Source organism: Hippopotamus amphibius, chromosome 3 (genome assembly GCF_030028045.1).
Source record: "Hippopotamus amphibius kiboko isolate mHipAmp2 chromosome 3, mHipAmp2.hap2, whole genome shotgun sequence".
Classification (NCBI taxonomy): domain Eukaryota; kingdom Metazoa; phylum Chordata; class Mammalia; order Artiodactyla; family Hippopotamidae; genus Hippopotamus; species Hippopotamus amphibius.
Genome location: NC_080188.1, coordinates 152,282,559 through 152,309,707, shown reverse-complemented (window position 1 = coordinate 152,309,707; position 27,149 = coordinate 152,282,559). Strand labels below are relative to the sequence as shown.

General features: G+C 51.7%; 1 protein-coding gene across 12 annotated transcripts in view; it reads right to left on the bottom strand.

Annotated features, from left to right (window-relative positions):
• The window catches only part of PPFIA4 (PTPRF interacting protein alpha 4), a 123,804-nt gene extending 97,254 nt beyond the window's left edge, over positions 1 to 26,550 (bottom strand). For 8 of the 12 annotated variants that reach the window (XR_009052745.1, XR_009052746.1, XR_009052747.1 and 5 more), the window contains exons 1-16: positions 26,421 to 26,550; positions 14,907 to 15,591; positions 11,808 to 11,909; positions 11,256 to 11,420; positions 10,867 to 10,941; positions 10,551 to 10,640; positions 9,768 to 9,959; positions 9,322 to 9,468; positions 8,904 to 9,038; positions 6,925 to 7,008; positions 6,502 to 6,633; positions 6,071 to 6,133; positions 5,293 to 5,384; positions 3,005 to 3,113; positions 2,692 to 2,925; positions 1,232 to 1,440 (exon numbers count right to left, since the gene is read on the bottom strand). Coding sequence is in view for 9 of the 12 variants with exons in the window: in XM_057728355.1 (XP_057584338.1) it covers positions 1,232 to 1,440; positions 2,692 to 2,925; positions 3,005 to 3,113; positions 5,293 to 5,384; positions 6,071 to 6,133; positions 6,502 to 6,633; positions 6,925 to 7,008; positions 8,904 to 9,038; positions 9,322 to 9,468; positions 9,768 to 9,959; positions 10,551 to 10,640; positions 10,867 to 10,941; positions 11,256 to 11,420; positions 11,808 to 11,909; positions 14,907 to 15,140 (2,063 nt within the window). In the remaining 3 variants the exon portion in view is untranslated. The remainder of the gene's footprint in view (positions 1 to 1,231; positions 1,441 to 2,691; positions 2,926 to 3,004; positions 3,114 to 5,292; positions 5,385 to 6,070; positions 6,134 to 6,501; positions 6,634 to 6,924; positions 7,009 to 8,903; positions 9,039 to 9,321; positions 9,469 to 9,767; positions 9,960 to 10,550; positions 10,641 to 10,866; positions 10,942 to 11,255; positions 11,421 to 11,807; positions 11,910 to 14,906; positions 15,592 to 26,420) is intronic. The other 4 variants (XM_057728360.1, XM_057728361.1, XM_057728362.1 and 1 more) reach the window with 2 other exon arrangements.
• Positions 26,551 to 27,149: the final 599 nt, after the last annotated feature.

Below are 27,149 nucleotides of genomic sequence, written 5' to 3'. Positions count from 1 at the left end.
GAGGCAATTTAGTCAGTGGAATATAAACCTTCCTGGAAGTCAGAATTCTTGACAAACCACTATCTATAGGGCCTCGGTTTCCCAATATACCCACTGTCAGGAATGGTCTAAGTCAGTATTTCTCAAACACAGGACCTTTAATTGATGCTGATCCCTGATGGAGCTTTCCCTGTTCCACAGAACACTTAGAATAATAGTGGTAATGTTGTTATGTGCATGAGGGAGGCACTCAGAGAGGAAAGTGTGTATGCACTCTCTCTCTCTCTCTCTCACACACACACGCACACACACTAAAGTAAAGATGCTAACTATTCTTTAGGAGTAGGACCTAGCTTCATTCTCAGAGCATGACTTTCCAACTTTAGGGATGTTAAAATATCCTTTCTTTTGTAGAATGGTTGTGATAGGAAATGGTAATTATCTTTAATGTTTCATTTTGCAGAATGAATGTTGGCAGTTGAATGTTACTACCCTTCTCTGTGTGTGTGTGTGTGTGTGTGTGTGTGTGTGTGTGTGTATGTGTGTGTGTAGTGTTTTCTTCTTAGCTGGTCTGTGAAATCCAAAAGTGTGGGACCCATTGAACCAGATGACTCCTACAGCCCTATAAAGCTCTGATGTTCTCTGGTTTGGATTTTCCCTTACTGCATGTCATGAACACTAATAAACTCTCTACAATGGCAGAGTAAAGTGCAGGTCTTATAACATGCCCTGCCCATGGTTTCTGTTTGATGCCTCGTTAGGAACAGGAGGCATGACACAGTGCATTGAGTTTAGACCTGAGTTTGATTCCTGGCTCTGCCACTTCCTGCATCACTTTGGGCAAATCACTTAACCTCTCTGGTTTGTTTCCTTGTCTGTAAAATGGAAATAATGTCATCTCCCCCAGTGACTGTGATAAGACTGACAAAAGCTCTCACTCTGAGTTGGCCTTAGTATGTGGCAACTACACTCTTAGTGATTATGTTTAGCTGCAGGAGCTTCTGGAACGCAGCCTCCAAAGCCCTGGGAGAGAAAATGAAGCCTGAGAAGTCAGTCTGAGATCCTGCCCCTCTCTGCCCGGCACTGGGCCAGAACATTGCCTGATGCCCCACACGGGGTCCCTAGACTGTGGCACTCTAAGGTGCAGCTGTAAAAGACAAGCAAACACACGTAGAATCTCTCCTGCAGCGACCAAACACAAAGAGCCTCTGTCCTCCAAGGAACCTCCCAGGCCCTCCACCCCTGCCCTAACCTGATCTCCTTGTTGATAGCATCCAGCTGCTCCTGCAGCATCATGGCCAGGGTCTGGGCATCCGAGTGGCTGCTGGGGGAGACAACGTCCACGGAGCCCACCAGACCCCCTGGCTTATCCTCATCCACATCAGAGATGTCAGGGTCACTGTCAAAGGCAGGGGTGGCTGTCGGGACCAGCACCCCAGGCAGTGGAGATGGCTCCCAGTCCTTAGCAGAGAAGGAGGGTAGAGGAGTAGTAATAAGACACACCAGATGGCTAAGGAACAGGACCTTCCCCACCTGTACCAGCAACACTGGCATCTCCTGGGTGCTTGTTAGAAACGCCATCTCAGACCTACTAATTCAGAACATTTTAACAAAATCCCTGGGTAACTTACTTGTATGTTAAAGTCTGAAAAATACTACTCAAACTCAAGGGGCCAGACCGCAGAATGGTTAGGAACAGATTTCGGAGACTGCCTTGCTTTGCATCCTGGCTCCACCAAATACAAGCTACGAGAGACTTGTTTAACCTCTCTGTGCCTCAGTTTCTTTATCTGTAAAGTGGGAATAGTAATAGTACCTACTTCATAGGTAGTTCTGAGGATTAAATTAGGAAATGTATGTAAGGCACTGAGCACAGTGTCTGGCACTGAGTAAGCATTATGTAAAGGCTACCCATTTCTACTCACACAAAAGGTGACTAGATATAGAAAACAAGAGAAAGCCAAGCAAGTCTGACTGCCATGTGTCTCAAAGAGTTTCAGTACATTACAGGACCCTCTGGTCAACCCTCAGAGGAGGTAGTTTCTCAGAAATCATTCTACAAACCCCTTCAGTAGACAAAGGCCCAGAAGTGGAAATAGCATAGAACTGGGCTGAGACAGTGAGAAGAGCGGGGGAAGAAAAGGAAAGAGGCCATCTCTAACCTCATCCTTTATGACCCAAACCCCCACGTTCCCCTTAGGCCTCTTTTCCCACTCCTGCAGGCTTTAGGCTGAGCTCTTGGGCAGCTACTGTGTTCTTATAAACAGAAAGAGGAAAGGGAGAGAGGGGAGAGGAAAAAGAGGTGAGTTCAGACTTCAACTCCCCCCTCACACTACGGCTTTCCTAAGGGCAGAGATGGATCTTCCCCAATCAGGAGTTCCCTCCTTCTCTACCTGTATCTTCTAGTATCCTAGAGCACATAGAGGACCTGGGCTCAAGACAGAGCATAGTTAACAATTATGGGGCTAGGAAGGAATCAGAATTCCCAAAAAGACTGAAGTCAGTCCTCTTCTGCCCCTAATCTCTCCTGTTCCCTCTCAGTTTCCCTAGGCAGACTCCATGAATTACACGCTCCTCAGAAAACTTCAGGTGCCATCCCAAGGCCAGGCATCCCTCCCCCATCTCCCCCATAAACTACAGCTTTTGTTCTAGAAAGCTTGCCAATTCCATTTTGCCCCTGCATCCCCCACCCTAACCACTAGAAATACGTGCCTGCAAGCCGGGCACACACGTGCACGCTCTCCACTGGGGCCGCAGGGATTGGCAGCAGGGATTGGCTGGCCACCCACTGGCCACCAAGAGGTGCACCAACCTCTTGCCCACCAGGAGGTCGAGCCGAGACACAGCTGTTGCAGCTAATGATGGCCCAACCCCAAGGCTGCAGCTGTCGTTGACACGGGGGAGGGGAGGGAGAGGATTTGCATCACACACCAGCCGTCTGTGAAACTGGAGCAAGGCACACGGCTGAACTGACCCCAAACTCCCCGGGGTAGACCCATCCACACTCACCCCTCCACACCCTCACCTTGGCAGACTCTTCCCGCAGTGCTGAGTAGCAACGATGCAGACCTTGAGGTGTGTGGGCGGTTGTGCTCAGGGAGAACCGCACATCTGCTGCACTGCCCATGTGCGCCCTTGAGTGGTGAATGAGGGAGAAAAGATGAGCCCTGAGGACTGACAGCCCCAGCTTTTACCCACTGGGCCCAAAGAGTTAAGGGATTTTCAGCTTGCAGAAGAGCAGTCTTAGCAGGACATGAGCTTTCGTAAATGACTTAAGGGCTGACATATAAGCAAGAGATTAGGTTTATTCTCTGGTGCTCCAGGGATCAGTATGATCCAGGGGAGAAAGTTCTAGGGAAGCAGCTTTCCACTTAACACAAGAAGCACCTTCAAATGGCAAGACCTGGCTTATGATGCAACTGGTAGTTTTAAAAAAGCTGAGCTCCCCATTAGAGAGGTATTCAGGCAGAGGCTCCCTGGCCATCTGATAAGAATATGTGGGAGGGTTCATGGCACCAAGAAAAGCTGGAAGGGATGATCTCTAAAAGTCCTTCGAACTCTGGGCATCTTTGTTTCTTGGTCTTCTCCCCAGCAACTTCCTCTGGACTTCCTCTGGACTGAGTCCCTGGCCGAAATTCAAGCCAGGCATGCTTCCTATCCCCAGGAAGCTTTAGGAGGCCCTGACACTGGTATCAGACACGTGGGCTATAGAAAGCATTTGACTGCCCCAAGGGTCTATCCCAACCCTGAAATTTTAGGGTCACCATAATGATCCTTTGGAATATCTGGAGCCTCCCCTACTGATATTTCTTCCCTATGCCTTCCTGGTTTAGAACTTGAGGGAACCCAGAGCAAAGGGACAGGGTGAGCCCACAGCAGATTACACAGGGTATCTGGAGGGAGAGGGGAGTTTCTTTTTATCCCCTCCTTTTCCCTGCAACTCAGTCCCAACTCCATGATGGGGCCAGTGCTTCTATAGTCAAAACCAAGAATTCCCAACCATTAAGAAAAGCAAGCAGTGCCAAATAGCTTGGTGTACTCTAGGCTGTGTCTTTTTAATTGGGGTCAGGGGTTGATCTCTTCTGACCTACAGGAAGGGAGAAGCAGGAGGAATTCCAACTATCACTTTCTGTCTCTATTCCCTGCTTCTCTTCATACTCCTATACAATAATTCCTAATAAACTTGAAATTGATACCTAAGTCTCTACCACCCCAGAAACCCACAGGCTTCTCTTCTTCAAGTTCAACATCTCTTTCCCTAACTTAAGCCCTACTCCTCTGCAGATATATATATACACATATTTCCTTTAGCCTCTCTTTAAAGAAGTTGATCCCTATTTTGCTAATATAACGAGAGCAAGACCATAGGGAACCTTATGAGTTCTGATCTAAGAGACTTTGGTTTGGACAGAAAATATCCAGGAGCCATGAACCTTAAGTGGCATCATCCACTTCAGTCTCCTTGATTGTCAGCCTGCCTCTCTGGGCAGAGAACTGAGGGCAGGCTTGAGGTCTGAGTTCAATGCTAACTGCTTCACAAAATATGAAGAAAAATCCAGAAGTTCCCTAAAACATGGGCCTAATTTAAGCATTAGATTCAGAGTCCTAAGTAAGGTGTCTCAAAAGAACTAGAGTGGGGTTTCCCTGGTGGCGCAGTGGTTAAGAATCTGCCTGACAATGCAGGGGACACAGGTTCGATCCCTGCTCCAGGAGTATCCCACATGCCGTGGCGCAACAAAACCCATGTGCCACAATTATTGAGCCTGTGTGCTGCAACTACTGAAGCCTGCATGCCTAAAGCCCATGCTCCGCAATAAGAGAAGCCACCGCAATGAGGAGCCCGTGTACCACAATGAAGAGTAGCCCCCACTTGCTGCAACTAGAGAAAGCCTGGGTGCAGCAACAAAGACCCAACACAACCAATAAATAAATTTATTTTAAAAAAAAAGAACTGGAGTGAATCAGATACTCCCCATGAGCAGGCCCTGTGGGACATGCGTGAGCATGTAACTCAGCAGACCCCTCTCAAGGGTATACCCGCTGTCAAGGGAGCAGGAATCATGCCCTGTGCCCCCTGGCAGTGGGGAATGATCATCCTGTGCTTTACTTCCCTCTCAGCATCCCTCAGAGGACAGATGCTCCCTTCTAAACTGACCAAGTGAGCTGGATGACTTTACCAAGTTCTCTAAGCCTCAGGGTCCCACCCTGAATAGGAGGAGGACCCTGAAGTCCTGCTCAGTCTCCTTCCTCAGGGTCCATCCAGGTCCATCCAGGACCCCATCCCAGCACTCCCAGCCTCCTGAGCTCCAGTACCTGGAGTGGATGCCATCCACAAACGGCCCTCCTCGACCCTTCAGCTGGTCCACCTCCTGGCGCAGCTTCTCAATCTCTTCGGACAGGCGGCCCTGTGCCAGGCAGACCCATGGTGGGGGTAGGGGTGAGGGAAGGCAAGAGAGGGGAGAGAAGGACAAAGAGAACAGCAGAGCTGAGAGAAGCAGAAGAATGCCCTGCGAAGTCCAAAGCCAGGGACCCAAGGCCACTCCCACAGACGACACCAAAAGAGAAGAAGTCCAACTGGAAAGTGAGTAGAAGGGTTGGCAGGGGCAGGGCCAGAAGAGGGGTTTGTCAGAAGGACTCTACCAGGACAGGCCTGCTGAGCCCTCACTACCAAACAAACGCAGGGCGAATGAGGCCGGGCAGCAGAGGGGCCCCCAGTGAACTCCCAGACCTCACCGACACTGCTGGCACAAGGACAATGGGTAATCCTCCCCAAATCACCAGAAAGCAAGAGCTTCTCCAGGTTTGACGCCCCACCAAATCCTTCTGTTGAGTCCTTCACTGGGCCCCGCCTCTGCTACCCACTCTCCACCCTATGCTGACAGCTCAATGTCTTCTCTACAGGTGGGTGGTGGTGACGCCTCTATGACGACAGGCTTTAGCGAGGATTAGTGCAATAATGTGTGTACGTGGATTAACAAAGTGGCTAGCACAGTGCTGGGTTTCCCAGCAGCTGCATGACACACAGGCCTGTTCTTCCCTCACAGCAAGCTCAGCCCGCCCGGGCTGGCAGGGCTGGCCAGCAGCTGGGTACCTTGTGATGGCGCTGCTCTTCAATCTGCCGCTGGGAGCTCTCCAGCTCCTGGATCAGCGTGTTCTGGGGGAGAACAGCTGTGAGCCAAGAACACCCCCTCTCCCTCCCCACCAGTTCCGCTACTCCAGCTCAGGCCACGCCTTTCCCTTCCAGCACTATTTGCCTTCCAGTCTGCTCTCCCAGCCCTACCTCTCCTTGCCAGCCCTCCCCACCCCCAGCCCAGGCTTGCGCCTCTTCAGCCTAACTCCCCTCCACAACCCTCCTCAGCCCCCTCCACGCCCCGCCCTGCCCCGCCCCGCCTCTGACATCCTCTCACATCCCAACCATCCCTGCTTGCCCGGCTCCACCGACACACTCGCCCGCCCTGCCCCTTTCCACCAGTTCTGCCCCTCCGGGCAGCCCTGCCCAACCAGACCCGCCACCCACAGCACCTTCTCCTCCAGGGCCGCCATGCGCTCCTTGAGGTGGAGCTGCAGGCGCTCATTCGACTCGCTAAGCAGTCGGTCCACGGTGTCTGACAGCCGCTTGTTGTGGTCCTCGTTCATCTTCTCCCGCTGGCGCACCTGCATAACCAGCCCACCTCACACCAGCCCACCCCAGGGCCACCTCGCTGCAATCCCAGGGAGCCACCCATTCCTGCTGTGGTTCCACCCCACTCATGTGTCCCCTTCTGCTGGGGGCCCCTGTCTGCAGCTATCCTGACCACCTCCTCCCACCCCTCTGTGGCTCTGTCTCTGTCCCTAGCCAGGTCCTTCCCCAGCTCCGACTCTTCCTCCTTTCCCTGTCCACAGACCATCCTGGGATGCTGCCCTGGCGTAGAGAGGGGGCCTGAGAGTCTGGACTGGTACCCTCACCCTTGTCAGCTCTTGGTTCTTTTCCTCCAGCTGTCCCTCCAGCTGCCGCAAGTGCTCCTCAATGTTGCCATGCCGCTCTTCAGCCTGGAGGCAGGAATGGGTCAGTGTAGCCTGTAGATCATCTGCCTTCCTGCTCACACCTCTATCCCATGCACTCAGCTGCCAGAGTGGTCTTTGGGAATCAGGGCCTCAGGGAACAATGAAGCCAAGCTCTCCACTTACCATCTTGGAGCATAATTGCCACCACCGTTGCTTTTCTTCCCAAGTACCCCAGCCCCTGCCAGGTTTTCCCCCACCCAAACCCTCTCCTTTCTGCTCAGGGCTAGCCTTGAAACATCCTGGAGCTGGCAGCTCAAGAGACTGTAAATTTTCCCCAGGCTTTCAGAAAAAACTCCACTTGAAAGTATGAGGTGTCATAAATCTCTATGCCTCCAAATAGACGGAATTACCCTTAAGAACATGGACTCAAGTCAGACTGGTTTAAATCCTGGCTCCCTCCCTTCCCAGCTGTGTGACCTTGGGCAAGCTGCTGAACCTCTATGAGCCTTTGTCTCCTCAATTGTAATAATAGCACCTGTGCCCACTGAGAGGACTAAGGTGATAATCCATGGCAAACGCTTAGGACAAAATAAGCACTCAACAAACGCTAGCCATGGTTATTTGGTTAATAACCTTTGTTATTAAACCAGCCTGCGTAGAGTGTCTCCCCTTCCGTTCATGCATCTTCAGAGATGGAGACCCCACTGTCTCTTCTGACAAGGTATTCCAGACCATTACATATTTTACAGTCAGGAAATCCCTCCTTAAAGCCCTTGTACTATGACTCCCTTGAACAAATTAATCACTTCAGTCCAACCCTTCTTGTCAGTTTTGAGAGTTACTAAACCTGATGGCTCAACATCCTATACATAACATCTGCTGCACTTTAAACTTTGCCCTTCATTCTTAGAGGCCTGAAAGGCCTTAGAGATCACTAAGTTCAACCCCATCATTATAGAGATGATGAGATCATCACAGAGATGATGACACAGACACCCAATTAGGCAGGGCGTGATTTTCCCAGGTCACAGAGCCAGCCAGTGACAGAAGCAAATGTAGTCCTGAGTCTACCAAGGTACAGCCAGGCTGCAGGTTCCATCCCCAGAGCCCCCAAGCGGCCACACTGGCACAATGGCCAGCTTCTATCCTCCAGAGGCTCTGGGGTCTGATGCTTACTAAATATTGCCTTCCTTTTCTCCATTGCTTGAGAGGGTAGCTATGGTGATCCCACATAAGGCACCTCTGAAAGCCTCTGACCCACTGTAAACACTCCTAAATTCTCTTGATTAAGCCACCGCATGTAGATGTCCATGCATTTACATAGCATTTCCAGACCTAGGATGTTTGCAGCCTGCACACCTCCATAAAGTTACCCAAACTATCCATTGGGTAAAATCATATTCCTTTTTGTTTGTCCAAAAGCTGCAGCCTTCAAACAGGCAGGGATGGTCCCTAGAGCTAGAATGCTTCAATTTGACCAAAAAAAAAAAAAAAAAAAGAAAGAAAGAAAGATATGCTCAGCCTAAACTCCCACCCCCTTCAGGGCTGTATAAACTTTGATCATATTTCCTTTCAGATCTCACCTTTCCAGAAATGAAAGTCCTATTTTTTTCTACTTCAGATCCCCCAAAAAGGAAGTATTAATCACAATGGTGTAAATGATAATAAAAATACTTTGCATCAGCACAGTTTCTTCTACTTCTTAAAGTACTCTTACATCCCTCCTTATGGGACTGCCACATCCCTGTGGGGTGGCGAGGGCAGGGATCACTCTACCATCCGACAGACACAAGAAAGTGTTTCCTGGAGTCATACAATGAGAAGCAGTCTTTTGGCCGCCAGCCCAACACGCCTCCCACTCTCTCCACTCACTGCCTGGCTGCGTAAGACCTCAGGAAGCAGGGGACAGAGGAAGATCCCCAGGCCCTTGGCCCACTTGCCTTGGTGAGGGCTGCAATTCTCTGGGCCAGCTCAGCCTCCACCTCTGGCAGCGTCTCAGCCTTACGCATTGTCTGCTGCAGTTTCTGCTCTGCTACCTCCAGCAGCTCCTGCAGATGTCGGGCTTTCTCCTCACACTAGCAAAGGTGGGGGTGGGGTGGGGGTGAGGAGGAGAGACAAGATGGAGCACTGAAGCTTCCCCTACCCCCTGCCCCAGCCTCCGTAGAGAGCAAGTGACAGGTGAGGAGCAGCAGGGGGCAATCTTGATTCTGGGCTACCCAAAGAGAGCTGACTTTCCCTTTCCCAAGGTGACCTTCAGCACCTCAGGGTCTCCTGGGCCACCAAGGGGAGATTCCAGCATGATCATTAGGACCTCCAGGGTCAAGTACAATGCCCCCCAACTCCATCTGCAGGAGTTACCTGGCGGTGCAAGGACTCCTTATTGGCCAGCTCATTCTCCAGTTTGTCATTGAGGTCATGGATCGATGTAGCCTCACGCTGAGCAGCCAGGTAGCGCTTCTCCAGCGTGGTGATTCGCTCCTCCATGTCCTCCTTCTGGGCTAGAGCCTGAGCAGCCGATGAGAGGATGAGATGAAAGTCATCAGCTTCTGCCTGCCCTCAGCCTGCCTGCACCTCCCCACCAAATCTGGCTGGCTAAATGTCCTCCACACTACCCTACCAGTTTCTGGCCTTAATCCATCCCTCCCACCACTCCTCCCCATATTGTACCCCACCAAGTGTTGAGTCTCACACTCCTCAGCCCTTGCCTGGCTCTCCCTCTATACCCACAACATCTAGCAGCTACCTCTCTGGGTGCCAAACGCCTGCACCCAGAAAGACAAGGTTAGGCCCAGGCCCCTGCTCACTTCCCGGAGGTCCCGCTGATGTTTGCTGCTCAGCTCCTCCGACTTGATAAGGTCCCGGCGGGCTGTGCCCAGGTCCTCCTCAAGTTCGGCCACAGTTGCCGTCAAGGTGACCAGTCGCTCCCGAGCCTGGCTCAACTCAAAGTTCTGCTTCTCCAAGAGCTCCTGCAGCTCCTCTACCTGGCCCGCGACATCCTCCAGAGACAGTGAATTATCGAACAGTCATCAGAGGCTTGGGCATGCCACTCCCCTGGCCTGCCCTGCCCCGCCCGGCCCTGGTGAGGGGGGAAGAGGGACAGCACAACCAGAGCAGAGCAGACCACAGCTCTGCTCCCAACTTTAGAGCACACCTCCAGGTACACCCTTCTTCCTCTGGGCTCCAGGAGCTCACGCCAGACAATGACCAAACAGTCTCACTCTCCTGTGTATCTCTTAAAAAGCAATCATTTCTAGTTTTACCTATTTCAGCCTCTTGTAACCTAGAAAGGGACATGACGAGGGGAACAGAGGCTCAGAAAGAGAAGTGGTCTTTCAGGCAGATGGCATCTAACAATTCAAGTGGACAAACACGTTATATGCTTAGCAGTGTATGTATTGGGCACCCAAACAAAAATCTGTAGATTTCTTTGCAGATGGGATAGGGAAAAGAAGGAAAGAGAGATGGTAACATTGGAGAAAGCTCCAAATTTAATTCAAGCAGTTGCTCTACTACACTAAGGCAGGGCCGGGCCCCACATCCTGTCTGGGGTAAGACATGCCCCCTCTATGCAGCTCCCCATGACCCACCTTCCACAGGCATTTTGGTCCCAGCTCCACAGTCCCCTCCTCTTCTGCCACTCCATCCCGAACCCCTGCCCCCTGCTGTAGGGCAGATACCTGTAGGGCACAGGGCAGTGAGTCAATGAGAAGAGAACCTCCTATATATTCCAGACCTTTCCAAGTCCCCCACCTCCCAGAGAGAGATGCCTCCTGTTGGCTAACCGTCTCCAGCTAAGACAGAGGGGAGAAATCTGATGAGGAACAGGGAGTGGGGAAAAGGGGTACACCAGCCTTGGCTTCCAGGAGCTGTAGTCTACAGATGGAGGGAGGGCAAGCAGCTTACCTGCTGGTGGGCACCTGCCAACTGCTCTTCCAAGGTGGTCACTCTCTCCAGGGCTGCCCGGAGCCGCTCTCGCACCTGCCCAAAGTAAAAGGGGAGATGGAGAAAGAAACAGGGACCCCACTGGACTCAAGCTGGAGAGGCCTGGGCTTAGTTTACCACCACTGAGCATGCGGCAAAGAGAAGGCCCTGCCAAGCGGCAAATTTCTGAGAGGGGACCGAAGAGGAGGACCTGGAAACTGGACGAATGGTAGGAGGGAGCCACTTATGAAGCTAGAAGGCAGTTTTCCCTAAACACAGGATACAGAAATTGAAGAGAAGGGATGCACAGAGGCTCCGGGGAAGCCTGGCTGGATTGGGGGTGGGGGCAGGCTGTGGGCCAGCCCAGATACCTTCTCATCCAGGGCCTTGTGGTGCTCAAACAGTGACTTGAGAGCCTTCAGCACCTCCACCTCACTGGAAACCCCTGAAGGTGACTGAGCCTGACGCTTCACCACAGTCATCCTCAGTGACCTCTCATGGCGGGACACCAGGCACTCCAGATGCTCCAGGAGCAACTGGCAGAGAGAAGGGGAGGGCAAGAGGAAGGGCTGTGAGCCCAAGCCCCGCAGGCTATAAGCAGGGTGCACATGAAAACCCAGGAGACACAAGTACTGCCACGTGCACTTCTGTTAGAATGTTGAAATACTTCCATGCGGGTAAACGGCTGCTGCCCCAACTGAATGCCCTAGCCTCTCTGCCAAGACTCCAACCTTCCCCACGACCCCTCAACTAGAGGTGAAAAGCCTAGCACTGATGGTTGAACAAACTGACTCTCACCCCAGAACGTAAGGCAGGAAGAGGTCAGGATGGGGCTGGGAATGTGCTGGCCCTGGCCACGCCTGCTCCCTTGGGCATACCCCCCACACCCAAGGCACAGACACATGCCAGGTCACCGCACTTACCCTTGTGTTATTGCGCTCTGCCTTCAGCTCTGATATTTCTTCCTCCCTCTCTAGAAGCTGCTCCCGACACATACTCAGCTCCCGGGTTAAGGTGGCAAATTCCTGAAAACCCCCAAGGCCCCCCAGTGTTTGGGGACCCACCACTTGAGTGGCATCCTGCATGCCGAAGTCAGTGGTGGGATCCTCTTACTCTTCCCTTACTTCCACCAACTGTCCCCAGAAAAATCCCTACCTGTCCATATTACTAGCATAGGCTTCTCTCGGGGGGAAGCATTCCAAGTATGTGGTCGGGTGCAGGGGAATACAGCTGGATATAAGAGTGAGAAAGTCACGGAGTCTGCTCTGCGGTCCCTTCTCCCCTCCAGCCACCAGCATCACCTGATTACGTCCTCCCTTCCATTTTGTATCTCTGTTTCTCCAATAATCCAGTGGCATTTCCCTTTAGAAGTGGATGGAGGGGAGTTTCACTTCTGGTTTGGCCTTAGTAAGGTCCAAACAGAGATTGATGGATATTAGAGAAGGAAGAGAAGGGAAGGGGACTTTGAAGTGAGTATTCTGGAGAGCTTTCTTCCACTCCCTTCCCAGGGCTTTGCAAGTGGCAGGTAGCTGATGAAATAAGATGACTGAAGGACCCACCTGCCCTGGAGCAAGAGAGCGCAAAGATCTGCTCAATCAGCCACATGGATTCAGCTCTGGCTTCTGGGATACCTGCTCACTCCATCCTGGGGCCTGATGCCAGGGCACTTGCCCTGGCTTTACAGAATACCCATACTCAAAGCGTCCCTTTGAGGGGCCCCAGTTCCACAATGTCAGGCCCAGACACCCTCAGAGACATTTCCAGCCCACCTTCCTCCATCAGGACAAGCATATAGGGTGACAGCCTGGCCCCACAGATCCAGGCTCATCATATCTATTTATAATTAGACATTGACTAATTCCAGGAAGGTTTTTAGTTAAGTGGTCCAAACTCTGTGGATGCCCAGGGTCTGGGAGTGACTGAATAGTGGCTGCAGTCCCATCTCAACCTGGAGCCTCTCTCACACACCAAGGATTCATGACTGAAGGAAGAATTCCAAAGCAATCCCCTCTTATCACTCCATATTGGGCAAAGGGGACAAGAAGGACTGTGGGAAGGAGACAAGGAACACAGATTCCAGGGCCTGAGAAGCCTCAGACCCTGATGCTGATCATGATTACTGCCTTTCTGTCAAGGCCATGGCCAAAGGTGGTCAAGCATCTCACACCCAGGCCTGGCCCCAATGCTGCTACTCAGCTTACACACACACACACACACACACACACACACACACACACACACACACTTGAACCCTGACACAGGGCTTGATGGCATGCCCCCCAGCCTTCACCATGACACCACCAGCTCTCCTCCCCTGTCCTTGGGCTTAGCCACTGCCTGGTCTCCCCACCCCGGGATGCCTTCCACTTCCCTCTAACCCATCTGACACATTGCTGTGAGGGTAATCTCCCAAAGCACAATGTTGTCTACATCATTAAAACAAACTTCTTATCCTGGTTTCCAGCTTCTCTCTCACAGTTCCTTTCCATACACCCTAGGACATGGTCAACCTGGGTAACCACTGTTTCCAGTCACTAGTAAGCTTCTTAATTCCACACCTTCATTTATTGGGCTCCCCTCTGCCCCTGGAAAGCCCAATCCTCTGTCAGAACTTGATCTTTCAAAGCCCATCTCAAAGGACACACCTGTTGGGAGACTTCCCAGTGGAGGGCTTCCTCCCTCCTCTGAAAACTGTTTGGAATAGTGGTTAAGAACACAAGCACTCTGAGCACCTACCACGTACCAGCTCCTGTGCTGGTACCTCGAGACACAGTAACAAGAAAAATATAATCCCTGCCTTCATGAAGCTCCCAGTGCGGGGTTGAGAGCAAACCTCAGCTCTGCCTGTTTGTGACTTTGGACAAGATACCTAACCTCTTTGAACCTCTTACCTGAAAGCTAGAGGTACAGCCCTTCCTCAAGTGTTGCTATGAGGATCAATGATCTAGCAGCTCTTTTAACTACTGATCCTGTTTTAGCAATCCTTTGGGGGCCATCCGTCTCTTCCTCCACATTTTCTTCCTGCCATTTGGGTTCTTGTCTATCTCCCTTCTAGTGTATGGGCTCCCTGGAGGCAGGGGCTGGCTCCTTCATCCTAGGGCTTGTTCAGGGCTGTGGACACAGTGGGGCAGGATGGGCCCATCTCTCACCCCAATTCCTCACCAGGGCTCCATATTCCTATCTACAAAGCATTACCAGACTCTGCCGCCCAAACACTTCTGAACACCAGGTAGAAAACTTTCCCACTCTGGCTCTTCTCCCCACAAGTGGGAAAGGGCCTGGAGCCGAGTCCTGAGCCGTTTGGCTCCTCAGGACTGCCTCCCCCAACCCCTGTAGCACCCCCACAGGCAGGGTGGTCGTGAGCAATTTATCAATCTCCTCAAGTTTTAGTTTCATCATCTGTAAAACAGAGATGATGGTGATAATAGCACCAACTTCACAGCTGTGAGAATTTAGTGAAGGAAATGCCATACACAGTTTTTAGCACACAGAAAACACCATAAATGGTGACTATTCTTGCTAGTAGTCATGTTGATTGAGGAGAATGAGAGGTGTCACAGCCCTGCCTACAATTTTCCATGTGATGCCTCTTGTTTTTTTTCACCTGTGCGATGAGAGGTGGACTAGACGATCTCTAAGGCTCCTCCCATCTCCACTCTGTGGTTCCCCACCCACCACTTCCAAGAATAGGACTCCGGTGAGGAGCAGCCAAGGTGGAGTCTTTCCGGTATAGGCTGCCACCTGCTGGCTGCATGGGCTCACTGCAGTTGGCAACTAAAGCTGGGTTTTCTTCCTGCATCAAAGTTCATCCTTTTCTCCAGGTGAAGCAATTTCAGCCTGAGGCGCTTGGGAGTAACAGGGAAAGGTTTTCTGAAGCAAGGTGAAGGAGAGTAAATGCTCGGTGAATTCCACTTGTTGAGATGCTAATAGATGCAGAGAGCTGAGGGCCCAGAGGATGCTGGGCTCTGCAAGCCTAGGTGAGGGGAAGGGGATGAAGGAGGTGCAGACCATCAACACCTTACCTGGGGGAGGGCAGAGTTAAGGTGGCGCTGGAGCTGGTCTCGCTCATGCAGGGCATCCTGGAGCCGGCTCTGTGTTGCTGCCAAAGTCTCCTGACTCTCCCGAAGGGACTCTAGCAACTTCTCCCGCTCATCCAGCATGTTCACCATCAGCTGCTCAAAGTTGGCGTCAGCGTCTGTTCCGTGGGGAGGCCCCAGGGGGTCCCCCTCGTTGATTGTGGGCATCACTTCACACATGGTGGGGGTAGGCGGGGCCTTCTCAGTGTCAGGGGACAGGGGAGGGGTTCACAGGGTTGGCACCTCCAGGGGGACCCGGTGTAGGGGTCTCAGAGTGGGCAGTGCCAGGTGAGTGAACAGATGGGCAGGGGCTTCTCCCATGGCATCAGTTGCTCTTGGTCTGAAAGGGGCCTGGTGCCCAGAGTGCCCCTGTGAAATGGAGTGAGAGGGCCTGGTTTAACCTCTCAGGGCTGGGGCTGGGTGCCCTACGTCCCCAGACAAGCAGGCAGCAGCTGAGAGTGGCCATGACAGGCAGGGAGAGCAGGCCTGGAAGAGGGCCCTTTCCTTAGACTGAGCACTGGAGCCTGGCAGAGTCCCAGCTGGGTCCAGTGACAACCATCATTTCTGTTGGAGAAGCAGCTGAGCAGAGAAGGGCATCCAGGAGGTGGGTGAGGGTAGAGGAGGCAGGAACCTGGACCAGAATGTGGGGGAAGAGGAGGAGGAGTTGGTACATGCCCCTTCTCCAGGCTTACTCACTCAAATGGCGCCTTCCTTAGTTCTCCCAAGAAATGCACGTTCTCATTGCTGCCAGCTTCCCCCACCCCCAGCTGTCAGAAGTGCAGCCGCAGTGGAGTGGTTCCCCCACCCACGTAGCTTGCTGGCCAAATATAGAAATGATTCAGGAAGCGGCAAGGGAGCAGCCGGATGGCTGTCCAGAGTCCTCCCGAGACCGGGGGCTGTGAGAGTGGGAGGAGAGGAGATAGGGTTCCTGCCCCACCCCATAGGTTTCTCCCTCACATTCAGGCCAAGGCAAGCACAGAAGGGGTTAAAGGGCTCTTAATGGGTATGAGTCCCATACAGGATGGACTACTGGTGTCAAAGAAAACAGGGACACAACAGCTCCTACCCTCACCACTGGCACAACACAGCTCCTTGGAAAGGCACAGGCTGGACACGGGGGCAGGGAGAGAGCCCTGATCTGCTCCATGCCCATCACTCAGGGAGGTGGCTCTGGCTCAAGTCACCCCCTACTTCTGAAACCTGGTGGACAGCAGGCTTTCATTCTGAACTCATGGCCTACCACCTCTGGGTCGGAGCAGAGACTGAATGACGTGAAGGACTGATGTTGGCGGGTAAGGGAGATGTTACTCTCCTAGGGCAGGGCTTCCATGTGGGGTCCCTGCTCATGTCTGGGAATCTTCTCCCTCCATGTAACGGCTCAATGCCGGCACTGTCAGAAGGCACCAGCTAGGGTGGTCAGCATGTGCACAGCCTGGCAGTAACACCTTGAGCCTGGCACAGGGAATCCCAGTGGTCAGAGCCAAGGAAGGTGAACCGAGGAAGGCAGCATGCAGCGCGGGATTTCTGCCTGCCATTGGCTTCCAGCCTCCCTGCTCACTGCTGGAAGGTGACCACCTTAATCAGTTTTCAGAGGGAGCTGTCTTCAGAGCTCCTGTTTTATGAAAGATGGGATGTGAGGCACCCAGCACAGTGATGAACACTCAGAGAAGCCCCATAAATGGTGCTTTCCTTCCTTCCCTACCCCTCCCTATTTGGAAGACACAGGAACAGCTTCTTGTCCACCCATCAGGTAGCAGACTGGGCAACAGGCAGACTGGGAGGGTCAGGGAGAGGACAGGTGGCATCTGGACCCAGTGTGAGGTGAAAAGTCAGACACAGGCAGCCTCTGGCCTATGGCAGGGTTGAATCTACCAGGGGACCCAAAAAAGGGCCAAGTCTCTTCTACCTGAACTCAGAAACGGGGGACAGCCAAAGTGAGGCTGGGGAGGAACGTGGGCCTGGATAAGACAAAAGTTAGAGCGCCAGCTTGAGAACTCCCAAGCTCACACGCACAGCCGCTCTCAGAGGGCCCAGTAGTTGGGGCAGCATGTGGGCATGCCCACACATGCACACTCATGCCCACACACGCATACAGGGAGACACAGGAACTTGGGAGACTTAGGACGTACACATGTTCCCAGACCCAGAAACTGGATACAAACTCTGATCCAGGGATCCATTTCCCAAGTTGGACAGCCACTGTAAAAGGCAGGGTCCCAACAGGTGAATGAAAAGCAGCACCTTGATCTGCACCTGCCTTACCCCAACATCCCTGCCCCACAGAGCAGCTGGGTGTAGACAGGAGGGCCTGCTACCCGTCTTGCCAGAGGTGCCATCTCACTAATGCTAATAACAGCAATCCCTCTCATTCTCCCACCCACTTCACCCTAAATGCTCCAATCTGTGAGGTTTAAAGGCCACATTGGCCCCACCATACCTCTCCAAGTTCATCAACAGCCAGGCCCTCATTCCTTCCCACTCCCCCACCCCTACCCCAGGAAGAAATGAGAAGCAGACGGGAAACCCAGTCTGGGGAAGGAGCCCCTGTGGCAGAGGCTGTCCTTTGGAGAAGAGTACAGCGTGCTCAGGGACTCAGTTCAACAGATCTCCAGGCAGCCTGCAGTGTAATGTAGAAGAAGCAGCGCAGAACTGGGACTCTGGAGACCTGACTTGCAGTTCTGCCACAGATCAGCTGAGTGACCTTGGGCTTGTCATGACCAGAGGCCTCTGCTGTAAGATAGAACCCACAACCCTTATTTAGTCCACCTCAGAGGGATGAGATCATGGATAAAGAGTTTGGAAAAGCAGAAAGAACCCCACGACTGTAGGGAGTATGCATTTCCTTAGTAGGGGGCAAAGGCAGGCCTGTGGGTGGGGTTTTTATGGTTCCTTATAGGAAAGGTGCTGGGAAGTTCTCAGGAAGGAAACATAGGACCTCAGGCTGCCCACAGAGATGTGCTGGCTATTTGGTCTGACGTGGCCTCCTCAAGTCCTCCTAGTCCTTCTGGCAATTGAGAAACTGGCTGCGGTGCCATCAGCCCTTTCCCAGCCTCCTTCCAAACCAAGAGCCAGATAGCAACTCCACTTCCCCTAGTGAAATGGCATCACGTAGAGCAGGTTGAAGATGAGCCCAGAGGCATATGCCAGGCAGATGCCCCTGAGATGACTGTCCAGGACCTCCTGCCCCAGCCCCCGCAAACCGCACAAGCATGGTGAGCAGAGGGGAGCTCGAAGACAGCTCTTTCCGGTTCCATGGCCATCTTTAAATAGCATAATTATCATTTCAGCCTAACAGAAGCCTCCTCAACTGCTGCACAATTTTTAGTAACACTCACAAGTCTTGATTCAGAGGTGAAAGTTACCAGCTCCCCAAGCAAACATATGTGAGGGGCTTTGCCAGTGAGGAGTGTGGGCATGCTGTGACACAACAGAGAAGGGCTCCAGACTGAGCTGCTGTGTGTGTGAGGACGGTGGGGGGTCAGATGGAAACCAGGCCTCTTGGCTTATAAACACAGAAGAGGCAGACTCTGAGGCCTCTTTGGCCTCAAAATCACCCCCATCTTTTCCTAACAAACAGGAGGATGGGCACTTGGGTCTGATGCTCTAGCTAGCCACACACACACACACACACACACACACACACACACACACACACACAGAGAGGTAGGGCTCCCCACTGCCCTACCAGATGGCAGGCCCCACCATGGTGAGACAGCTCAGCAAGCGCAAAGCTATGGGCTCGCATAGAGGCCAAAGGGCCAGGGCAAAGCTTCTGGGAGCTGTGCCCAAGTCTGAGTGGGCCGTGAGCCAGGCAAAGAGGGCACTTCAAGGTTAGAGCCCCTTTAGGGTAAAGAGGTAAAAGAGGAAGGTCAGATACCCACCCAATTGGAGGAAGGGTGAAAACTTGAGGAAATGGGGAGGAAAGTGGTCATCTAGGAAAATAATAACAATTATAATAGCTGATTTGTTCAATGCTTGCCCTGTGCCAGACACTGTGTTGTCAGTGGACATGTATTAGCTTACTTTAATCCTCACAGTTCCTTGCAAGGAAGACACAATTCTTCTCATTTCACAGATAAGAGAATTGGGACTTGTCATGTAACCAAGTCTATATAGCTAGTAAGAGGAAGAGCTAGTATTCAGTTCCAGTCTGTCTGACTCCAAAGAGGGGTAGGGCATGGAGGAAGAGGGAGTGGACTTGACTCCTTCAGGCATCGTGCTTCTTCCAAGAGGCCAAGGCACGTGGACCTGGCCCTTCTCGCCTTTATCCAGGAAGATGGCAGTCTAGGGATAGCTCACCTCGGCCCTCCTCCGCTGATCCTCCTCTAGCCTGAGTGAAAGCCTCTGCACAGCAGCCATCGTGGTCTTGGGGAAGCCACTTCCCCACTGGAAGTGACCTGTCTTCAAAGCCTCATCCGCCACCTACCTAAATCTTTCCCCCTACCCCCTAGCTGGCTCCATACTGAGTTGTAAGGAGACTGCCTGAATTCCCACACCACACCACATTCCCACAGGAACTACAGAAACACATTCTTCTGAGCCCTCAGCTCCCCTCACCCTGTGGGGTTTTCAGATACCACCCTGCCAGTGGAATGAAGTCTAGCTCCCCACCTCCCTTTCCCTCTAATGTAAAAGCTTCTCCTCCTCCCCTGTTCCTCTCCTTATCCAGCTCAACACCTCCAGAAGCCTTGCCCTCACTCATCCTCTTCTCCAAAGCCCAGTTGAGCCCCTTCTCCCCTGCTACTCCCTAGCTCTGCTCCCTGTCATGCTCCCAGAGCCTACCTACTGCTCATGAGCGTCTAGCACCTCACCTGGCCTGCCTCAGTCCTCCTTTCCATGTTAGTCTAAGGGACTTCTGATCACCCTCCTTAAGCGCATCTTAAACACCACTTCCTCCACAGAGCCTTTTCTGATTCCCCCCACACCTAAGGTTGGTCCTTCTACTGACCCAGTACAGCCTTTCCCTCTGTTTGTGCCACATCAACTCATCTGAAGACTCTAGGGTGAGAAACCATAGCCTAATAATCTTTGGATGCTCCCACACGTACTGTGATCCTTACCATGGAGCTGAATGGACACATGTGACAGAGTGATCCTGGGAAGTTCATCTCTGACCAACTTTAAAGAAGGGGAACTCTAAAACAGAAAAAACGGACTTAAAATCCTCTGAAAAATTAAAGCTTCTTACAGCAAGATGGGAGCCACTCCTGCTTTGATAGGCAGACTCTGGCGCAGGTTGATGGGCTGGCTCCTCCACTGACCACTCATGCGACTCTGGAAAGGTACCTCATCACTCTGAGCCTCAGTTCTTCATCTGTGAAATAGGGATGATAATAATATTCACCTCAGCTGATGTAAGGATTACTAGAGTTAACACATGCAAAGTGCTGACACCAGTGTCCAGCAAACACTCAGTAAGTGTTAACTCTTAGCATCCCAGGCTCCTGAAGCATCTCAAGACTTGAGTCCACTCCAAGTACAATAAGAAAATTATCAACAAAAATCTATATTAACTACTGGAAGCCTTCCCAGAGGAAAAACTCTTGGAAAAGCTTTATTGACAGTTTCTCACTGCTGGTCACAAATCCCTTCAAAAGCATCCAGTTCTCTGGGCCCCTAAAAGGCCAGCAATGAGACTTCCGCTCTCTGGGCTTCAGGTTCCCAAATTTGGGAAATGAAGGTTGTAACACACAAGACGATTTAGTGATCTCACAGGTTGTCATGAAGGTCAAAGGAGTGAAGAGACATGAACTGCTCTGAGAAGTATAAAATGCTACCCAAGCACAGGTTAGCACTGACTGCCAGCCCGGACAATCAACTTCTGAATGTCAGCACATTCAGTTGATGCAGGAAGAGGCCTCTCTATCTGACAGGTTCCTCGGGGCCTGTATTTGCGAAGCCCATCTCTCCAGCTGCTCCCCAGGAGTTAGTTATGAGCCACCTCTTGCTAAAACATGGCCTATCATTTGGGTAAGCAAAGAGCTTTCTGTCCAAACCAGGACACTGTTAACAACCACACGAGGACACAGGTATAAACTGCAGCCGCCCCAGGCATGCCTAGCCATATGGTCACTCTCATTCTCACCATTCCAGGGGGACTAATGTCAAAGGCTAGTGGGGAAAGCAGGATTGCAAGTCTCTGTGCATCTCCAAAATAGTTCTGCTTCTAAAGCAACCAAAATTACAGCCATCACAACTACCTCTTTAAAATAAGCCAGGGATTTGCAAACTGGGCTTTATGATAAGAGTATCTTCGGGGCAGCCCGGGATGAAAAAAGGAGAAAGAGGTGAGACAAATGCAAAGGCTCTGAAATCTTTCCTTTCTTTAATCTTACCAACTCCAGATCTGTCAATTTTACTGGACATCTGAATAAGGTTTCATTTGTATAAAAGGGTTCCAAGTCTAAGAAGAGGTTAGAAGATCCTTGGTAAGTATTGTCCACAGAGACCTCTGCTAAAATAAATATATGTTCTCTCAGAGAGGCAACACACCAATGCAACAGAGGAAAAAACCCTACAGGTGACACTGGGGGCCCACATTCTAAATGTGTAGTAGAGATCATTTATTCACAAAAGCCAAGATAGGCTGTGCCACTGAACACAGCACCTGGCTTTGGTTGAACTTACATCATCAAGTACAGAAACCCTAACCATCTTCTGCTAATCAGAGCCACTGATTAACACTTACATATGTCCTCAAATAATGTTTGTAAAGGAAGAAACAAAGTAATAAGTGTGGTTTATTTGGAGGGTAAGAATCTTTCAAGCTAGAGATCTGTGTGGGACGAATACGGGTCCTCTGGTGTTCACAAAAAACTGCTCAGAAGTCTGTGCATTAGTAGCTCAGCCCATCAGACTAGGGGGCCATCATGTAGCAGAAAACAGAACTGCTCAGGGGTAATCGGGGACACCAGAAGGGAGTGCTGTCCGGTGCTGGGGTGTGAAAGGTCCAGAGTACACAGAACTGCCCCGAGAAATCGTAGGGGGTATGTGTGGTCATAAAACAGAGAGAACATGGAGGGAGACATGTATATTCACACAACAGAGTGTGTAAGTGTATAGTCATGAGAATTTGTGATGTAAATGTGTAATCACGAAAGAGAAGCATGTGTGTGCGCGCGTAAGAGTATGGTCATGAAAATGGGGTCCCGAGTGCATGTGCATAAGAGAGCATGAGTGGGTATGTATAACAGTGAGACTGTGTGCGGATGTGTGTGGTCATGAGTATATGCCAGGGCTCATGACGGCACATGACTGTGGTCATGAGAATGCATGTGTGTATGCAGTCATAAGAATGTAGCTGGGGGTCAGGAAATCATGTATGTTCATAAGAACACATGGATGGGCACCATGGAGCTTTGTGCGTACGTGTGGTCATGAACGCATATCACTGGTCACGAAAGAGTGTCAGTGTACGTGTGGTCTTGAACTTGCGTGAGAGCGTACGAGAGGGAAAGGAGGGGAGCATGAGGGTAATAACGAAGGAATGAAAATTCCACTTGCTCCACGTGCTCTGCCCCAAACAAGAGCCAAAATTCTGGGGTACTCCACAACCGACCTAGTGTGAGCTGAGGCCAGGGAGCTGGGCCCAGCCCACCCTTCTACTTACCAGCACCCAGCAGAGCTGCACTCCCTGGTCTCCCGAGCCCAGGGCTCCACGTGCCTTGGAGGTGGCGGTGTCACCCCCTAAGTCTCCCAGGATGCACACGCCTCATGGAACAGCCCAGGCCATGCTCCTGGCTTGGCCCCACTTCCCAGGCCCTCCTCTCAGCAGCTATCCTCTAAGCCAAACACAGGAAAGTCCTCTTCTGTAGTAGCTGTCAAGAACCGCTACCATCCAGCGCCCACCCCCACCCCGCCCCTGCCCCCACCTGGAACTGCAGATTCCTACTTGAAAGGCTCTCTGAGGTCATGCAGACCAACCTCCCACCCTGGGAGGGGGCTCCTTCCACAACATCCCTGACAGTTCAGTCTTTACTTGATTATCCTTCGGGAATAAGGAGCTCACTGCTAAATGAGGAAGCCCTCATTGTCCTACGGAAACTTTTTCTTAAATTGAATGGAAACCCCTCTCTCCTTTAAATGGACAGTTACCTATCTGAAGACAGTGGCCATGAAGTCACATCAGACATGAATTTAATTTATGACGATAAATTTATGAGAATAAATAAAACACCTCTGGCTGGCCAAAATGAGCAACAAAGGCCTCTAAGTGCAAACCAGCTATTTCATCTGACACAACTATAAAATTATACTTATACCTAAGTACTCTTTTAAATCACTGTATACATCATATATTTTTATAATTACTATATAATGTATACTGTATCTATACATTAGTATAATTATTCAGAGTTATAAAGCTAAACCACATACCATGCTTTATGGGGGATTTAGGAATTTTCACTTTACTGCCTATAGAATGTAATTCCCCCACTGATGTAATACCACTGTACTGGGTCCCCAGAGGATCCCCTGCTCCTGGTTAAATATTTCTAGTTGCAAGGAGGCTTCATTGAACCCAGGGGATCTGAAGACAGACCTCTTTAATTCAATCCAATGATTGTTGTGAGTAGATTTCCTAATCTGTAGTAGATGACTTATTGAGCTAGGAATTGTTATGGAACAAAAGGCGAGTAAGATACAACCTCAACCCATAAGAAGTTCACAGTCTACTTGAAAGAACATAAGATATACAAGTAATCATTTGGGAGCGATACAGAGTAGCATGTGAACAGATATTAAGTCCCTGGCACAGCCTGGGGGTCAGCACTGAGCACCACCACTTGGAGTATGACCGATTGAATTAACCGGTAACAGTTTCTCCTCCAGCTCTTTGAGAAGGAAGCAACCCCAGCCAAGGCCTCTCATCCCCTGACTGACAGGCAAGAAGCTGCTCTGGACTAGAACTGACTTCACCTGGGGGAATAGAAGACACTTGCGGGAGGCAGGGGGCTGCAGCTCCCCATGCTCTCTGAAAGCAGAGCATTGAGCTGGGCAGCAATCATGCTTCTTGTGTGACGCGCAAGCCAGCAGCCAGGAGATAAGAGGGGAGTCCTTAGGCTCTGTCAGCCCTGGAGTTTCATGCCATCCTGGCTTAGAGCTCCTTGCCCCACTGCTATTTCCCCATGACATTCTCAGTTCCCACAGGCCCCTCCCAATTCAGCAGAAGTCCCCGAGAAGCACCCCCTCTCAGAATTTGCCCAGCACCAGCACCCCTCTGAGTACTCTTTATTCTGCTGGCCACCCCAAGTGCCATGCTCCTGTGAGCCAGCGCCGCATGCCCTCCAGAGCTAATTATAGCTCAGTGAGCTAGCAGGCCAGAGGGGGGACATATGGTGACTTCATGTGGCTGCAATACACACTCGTCCCTCCCTCTAACCCCACTCCCTCCCCTCCATTTCTCCCAATTCCCTACCTGGGACCTAGACTCTGAGGCAGCTTTCACTCAGTCCTTCCTGCTCCATACCAACTCCTCCTTTCCAGCACACACACACCACACACAGCTCCATACCACACAGAAACCACACCTTTTGTTTCTGTATCAACCCGTCCAAGGGCCTAAAGCCCCAGAGTAGAGTATCCCTGGCACAGAAAGACCTCAGCTATCTCCCCTATATCCTGAGGCCCTGTTTGGCGCCCCCTGCCCTGGCTCTGCTGAGCCTTCACCCCTGCCTCATTGCCACCACAGCTGACTACTCCTCCTCTCCCCTAGCTCTCACCCTGCTATCCTCAGAGGCTCTGAAAGGACCCACAAGCAATCCCTGACAACTCTTTCCAACTAAGATTTCAGCAATCAACCTAGAGAAGAGACTCAGCAGCCTGCCTGCCTGCCCTGCCCCTCCAATCCCTCCTTATCACGCAGCTGCCAGACCTTCCTTATACATGCAGCATGACATGCTCAGCAGCACATGCCCAGACACCACAGGATGAAACTTCCCTTTCACATTCCCCGCCCCCTACTCTTCTATCTTCCAGAGATGGTGTCTCCCATTGTGCGGGGTGTCTAGTGCATTCTGGGCCCCCAACAACCATTGTGCTATTTGTTGTCTCTTTATCCTGAGATACCTTTTATCCCAGGCACCCTCCTCACACCTCAGGACAAAGTCCTAGAAAATAGCCAAAGGAAATCATTCAAACTGTTCCTTTTGCTAAGGTAGCTTTCCATGGGACTGCCTGGCTAATAAATAGTGGTAGGGGGTGGACTGGTTGGAATCCAGTTCAGACAGTTATGTGAAAGAATGTGGACACGGATGGCTCTATCTTTTTCCAATCCAATAGCAATATAACAAAACTGGGGTCGGTGGAGGCCAGGGGCAGAGCTGTTAACAGAATGTCTACTGTGTGTACCTTTCAGGTACTTCACGGTCCTAAATTGCCTTCAGAATACTTAGCACCTAGCACTGGCATTAGAGTAGGTGCCCAATTAATGTTTGCTGGATGTGGAACAAAGTACCAGGTACCAGTTCCAACTGGGAAGACTGAGGGAAGAACCTGAAACATGAACACTGGAGGGGCCCCAGTAAGCTCCCACCAGGAGGGGATCTCCATGTTAAGCAGAACATTCTCCTTAACCACTTGCTCACCACATAGGACATCAGCCCAATTCCCCTACCCCTCTACCAGCATACCTCTCCTCAAAGGTGACATTAGCACCTGGTGGCACCTTGTCCTCAATCCCTCCTCCGTCTCAAAACAAAACAAAACAAAAAATCCAGCCACATCACGTTTCCAAGTCCTTCAACCGGACCTCTCTCCTCCCACCCACCACCAAACTGTACTGGAAAACATCGCTACCTTGTGGTCGAAAGTCAGTTCCCCACTCCCACCCTCCCAGCTCAGGAATCTGTATCCCAGCCCTCTTTTATGGCTGCCCCCACCCTCACCCCCAGACCTCGGACTGGCCGCTCCTTCCACCCCACCGCCCTGGCACTGCAGACATGGGGGCATCTCTGGCACAGCCTGAGACTGGCAGTTCGAGTAAGGGAGAGCTAGCAATATCAAGAACGGGTGATATGAGCAAAGTGGGAAGGAATAAGACCTCCGGGAAGTGCGGAGAACTCAGTACCTCTTGCGCCAAAGGAGCGGAGCTGGCCCAGGCGCTTCTTGTCTTGGAGGTGAAATGGGGGCGCAGTCCATCCAGTTCCCACAGGGAGACTTGCCAACTCAGCCCCCCTCCCCCGAGTTGATGGAGCTGAGGGCCAACTCCACGCCCCCCTCACCCCCCCGCAAATCGGGCATCGTTCCCCCTTTCTCACAACCAAGGGCACGGGGCACTGCAAAGGCTGGTGAGCAGAGGCAGAAGCAGCAGTATCGCTGTCTACCGGAGACGACGCATTTGAGTAAAAAGGTGCTGTTTCTCCAGAACCGCTCGACTGACACCCCCTCCCCAAACTGTGAGGGGAGCTGAAGGTGGGAAAAAGAGGCATCCTTCCCCCAACCCTTGCTCTGGACGCTCACCTGCCTGTAACCTCTGAAGGCCGGGCGGCACGGCTCGGAACAGGGAGCCACCCCCGAGCACGGGAGCCCGACGTGCCCTGGGGAGCCGAGCAGGCGGGGAGGTAGCCGCAGCCTCCGCCAGCGCTTAAAGCGCCCCGCCTCAAGGCCCCACCCCCTTCCGCCGACAGAGCCTGGCCCCACCTCAAGGGCGGGGCCCGACTGACTCCCTCGAGGCCACGCCCCCGCCCCCGGCGCTCCCTCGCACGTGACACAGGAGCCGATTTGATGCCGCGCGCCATCTTAGTTAGGCCTGGAGGGTCCCCCAGCAGGTAGCGGAGGGCAGGGGTTTTACCCAACGCCAGTGAAGTCTTGGAGCCCGGCGGAGCCCTAGAGCCCTACCGCCTTCCCAGTGAGGCGCAGCACGTGTCCCTTCGAGCTCACCTTTGTCTCTAACCACCTGCTCTCTAAATTGGTCTCAGTACTGGCCTTGTAATTGTTTGCCAAAGGTTTGTCACCTTTTACACTCTATTGCGCCCATTTTTTAAGTGGAGAAACTTGGAATCCAGATACATTTCCATAGTGTGCACTTCAGTGAATTGTGTTCCTTGCCTGAATTTAGGTATTTGGCTGTGCTAACAGTGTTACTATAAAATGAAATGTTTGTCTATTATATACACATAGTATGAAGACAGTCTCAGTGCCAAAATTCTTGACAAGTTTTGTTTAAATCTGTCCATTTTCTTGAGTTGC